General features: G+C 51.3%; 1 protein-coding gene across 1 annotated transcript; it reads right to left on the bottom strand.

Annotated features, from left to right (window-relative positions):
- Nucleotides 1–2,672: 2,672 nt before the first annotated feature.
- Nucleotides 2,673–3,437, bottom strand: LOC306815832 (olfactory receptor 14J1-like; the record flags this gene model as incomplete). Its single annotated transcript, XM_079332359.1, has 1 exon — nucleotides 2,673–3,437. One exon carries the CDS (start codon nucleotides 3,435–3,437, stop codon nucleotides 2,673–2,675), a length of 765 nt encoding a protein of 254 aa, XP_079188485.1.
- Between the last annotated feature and the right edge of the window lie 588 nt (nucleotides 3,438–4,025).

Here is a 4,025-nt window from a genome sequence, read left to right as displayed (position 1 = left end):
CAGGCACGTGTGGATGAAATTATTTCTATTGCACATGCTGGCCACAATAACATCCTGGCCAGAATAAAGTAATGCCTAAATTCTCCAGCACTGATTAGATGTTGGGGAGTTTCTGTTTTTCATACAGTTTCAGTGTCAATCCCACTGAGGTTCATCACCAACAGAAGTTCTTCCTGAACTCCTTGGAGGAGATAATTGGTGGCCCTGGTTGCACAAAGCTCTCAGAGCAAAAGCCATACCCAAAGTTCTCTGAAAAACCTGCAGTTCCTGGGATCATGAAGGAGCTCCCCAGAGCTATTCCTGACTGAGGCTCCCCAGGGACTGGTCCCAGCAGATCCCTGAGGCCACTGGGATGTGGGGGGATGCTGAGGGCAGGACAAGGGGTAAGAGTGCCCAGCCTTACTCAGGACAAGGTGTCTCCTCACAGCCCTTGGTGGCACAGACCCTGCTGCGCCCCAGGGCACCAAGACTTGGTTTCTCCTGGGCACTGCCAGCCCTGCCAGGGCCCTTGGCTATGTCCAGCACAGCTTGTCCTGTGTTGTCCCACAGCTGCTGCTGTGTCCCTGCAGGCTGCACACTCCCATCTCACTGCCCTTGGCTCTGCCCTGCCACAGCCAGCCCTACCCTGACCTCTGCCACCCTCACCCTCTGTGCCTTGGGACACACACACATGCACTGAGCTCATCCTCTTCCTCCTGGTGCTTCTCCTGCCACAGCCCTGCCCTGGGAGAGTTCATTGCTCACAGGAGCTGCTGTGTTTGTACTGGTGCATTTCATAGCTCTGCTTCTGTCTGTCTGTCAATTCTGTCTTCAAAGAGCTCTCCAAGGAATAGATTCATTGAATTGTGGAATAACAGAGGTGGGAAGAGCCCCCTGAGCCCCCTTGTCCTGTGTGTGGCTAAGATGAAGTTCCCTTTGCCCAGAGCAGCCCCTGCCCTGCAACGCTTGGCTGTTGAAGCTGGAGTGGGTTTGGTCCCAGCCCAAGGCTTTCGCTGTTCCTGAGCAGGGCTGGCCACACATGAGGTGTCTCTGCAACCCCTAAACCAATGGCTTGGGGGGGGGGAAAGTGTTCCTGGGGCAGAGGGATGAGATAGCTGGGCTGGACTGACCCAAGGGATCCTCCAATCCAAGGGATGTCCTGACCAGCAGGGAAATGAGGGGGACAAGAGTGTCTCTGGAGTTTCTGTATTTATATATTTGTCTTGCAGAGCAACCACTACACATGCTGAATTCTTGTGTCTCCATTGTCTTCCTTGCTTCTGCATTTGGCCCTTGCTTTGTAGTCCCCCTGACATTAATCTCTCTTTATGGCGACCCACAACTATTCACCTTATTTTCTCCTGTTTTCTGTGTAAGGAGGGACAGTGACAGAGACACTCTGTTGTCACTGGATGTCCAGAGGGGTTTAACCACAGTCACCTTGCCCAACTCTGCTCTTATTGGCAAGCCCAGAAATGTCAGGGTTCTGTCAGATGCCCACACCTGGGCTCTTGCCCTGCTCACAGCCCCAGGGGTGTCCAGGGTCACGAGTCTTTCCCTGGCACACACACAGACAGTTCATTGCAGCAGGGGCTCCCTGGGCTCTGGTGCCACAGCCAGAGCCTGGCAGGGACCTCAGCCCTGCTGGTGTCACCCTGCCCTGGCCCTGCTTGAGGTGCCCCAGGGCCAGAGGGATGGACACAGGGAGCTCTGAGCACAGAAACTCATCCCAGCCCTGCATCCAGGGGTTCCCAGGGGATGTTAGACTCTGGAAACTCCAGAAACATCTGAAGGTATTTGTACTCACTGGGTTTAAGTCCCCTCACATGCACACAGGATGTTCAGGGCTGTGGAATGTCCTTGCACTGCAAACACAGACTCCTGACCCGGTCACTTGATGTCCCTCCACAGAGGGAAGAACAACCTCTGTGCCCTGGTGTGAGAGGGCACTGCTGGAAGCAGCTCTGGCTTAGCAAGGGCACTGCTGGTACAGCCCCACCCTGAACAATGCCACACTTTGGCTGTCACTGCTGCTCTCCTCTCCAGGGCACTGTGTTGGGAACATCCTTGAGAGCAAACAGGGAAGGAGATTGAAGCTTTCAGGCCCTGCACTGGGGAGATGCCCTTGCATGATGGAAATGCTGTTGCAGTGTCCAGCTCTATCCCAGCAGTGTCCATGGCCTGTCCCTGACTGCAGTGCCTGCACAGTCACACAGCAGGACTGAGACTGAGCTAAAAGAGCCCTGAGGACTTAAACCAACACAGGGGCTCTGAAGGTGTGTGTGGAAGTGAAGGAAGGGGAGGTTATGGAGCAGAAGCCTTGGGGGTGCCTGGCAGTGAGGAGCACTGGGGTTCTTTTTTCATCCCAGCTCTGCACAAAGGCACCAACCCTGCAGAGAAGCCAAGGAGGAAATATGTCAGGCAAACACAGCAACACCAAGTTCTTTATTTTGTGTAAGCACATATGTGGTACAACTCCAGGATTATATAGTCTATGGTTCACACTAGGAATGCAAATACTGAATTAAAAATGGTAAAGATAAATATTTTCTTGTTAAAAAAATTCTAAAATATGTCATACCTGTGCCAGAAAAAAAAAAAACAAAAAACAAAAAACCTACAAACCAAAAACACAGAACATAGAGTGGGCATTAATGAGTAATATTATAATAGTGATAAAGGAGGATGAGAGTTTATTTTTTCTGAGAAGCATTCATGATGATTTTCCTCAAGCCATCCTTGAGCTCCTGGTTCCTCAGGCTGTAGATGAGGGGGTTCAGGGCTGGAGGCACCACTGAGTACAGATATGACAGTACCAGATCTAGAGCTGGGGAGGAGATGGAGGGTGGCTTAAGGTAGGAAAATGTGGCAGTGCTGAGGAGCAGGGAGACCACAGCCAGGTTAGGGAGGCAGGTGGAAAAGGCTTTGTGTCGTCCCTGCTCAGAAGGAATCCTCAACACAGCCCTGAAGATCTGCACATAGGAGAAAACAATGAACACAAAACAGGCAAAAGCTAAACAAACACTAATTGCAAAAAGCCCAAGTTCCCTGAGATAGGATTTGGAGCAGGAGAGCTTGAGGATCTCTGGAATTTCACAGAAGAAACCCCCCAATGCATTGCCATGGCACAGGGGCAGGGAAAATGTATTGGCTGTGTGCAGCAGTGAATAGAGAAAGGCACTGGCCCAGCTAGCTGCTGCCATGTGGGCACAAGCTCTGCTGCCCAGGAGGGTCCCGTAGTGCAGGGGTTTGCAGATGGACACGTAGCGGTCATAGCTCATGATGGTCAGGAGAAAATACTCTGTTGACATGAAGAAAAAAAAGAAGAAAACTTGTGCACCACATCCTTCATAGGAGATGTTCCTGGTGTCCCAGAGGGAATTGTGCATTGCTTTGGGGACAGTGGTGCAGATGCAGCCCAGGTCAGTGAGGGCCAGGTTGAGCAGGAAGAAGAACATGGGGGTATGCAGGTGGTGGCCGCAGGCTACGGCGCTGATGATGAGGCCGTTGGCCAGGAGGGCAGCCAGGGAGATGCCCAGGAAGAGGCAGAAGTGCAGGAGCTGCAGCTGCCACGTGTCTGCCAATGGCAGCAGGAGGAAATGGCTGATGGAGCTGTTGTTGGACATTTCTGCCATATGGGCATGGTGGACCACTGAGAGAAGACATTGACAAGCTGGAAAAGATTTTCTTGAGTCAATCCTGTGCAGTTATATTACAAATCCTCTCAAAACTACTTCTCTTCCTGTGGAGGAACTGCAGTAACTTTTTTTTTTTTTCTTTTTTAATATCCATTTTGCACTGCTGAGTTACTACCTCTTGTTCAGCATTGCTCTCAGCCTGAACACTGGGGAGTCTAGAGGGACAACAGGGCTCCTGTGCCCCATTGCAGTCAGACCTGCTGGTCCCACACAGTTTCCCTGTGCTCATTACATGCCCCACTATTTCATGGTGATCAAAATTACAGTGTGCTGGAAAAACAAAGTGGATTCTTTGAAGGCTCCATTTTCAAAGTCCATCTTCCTAAACCCTTCTCTCTTTTCTTGTGC

This window comes from Erithacus rubecula (genome assembly GCF_903797595.1).
Source record: "Erithacus rubecula genome assembly, contig: scaffold_245_arrow_ctg1, whole genome shotgun sequence".
NCBI classification, from domain to species: Eukaryota; Metazoa; Chordata; class Aves; order Passeriformes; family Muscicapidae; genus Erithacus; species Erithacus rubecula.
The sequence above is the reverse complement of the archived record's forward strand: the minus strand, read 5'-3'. Positions and strand labels throughout refer to the sequence as shown.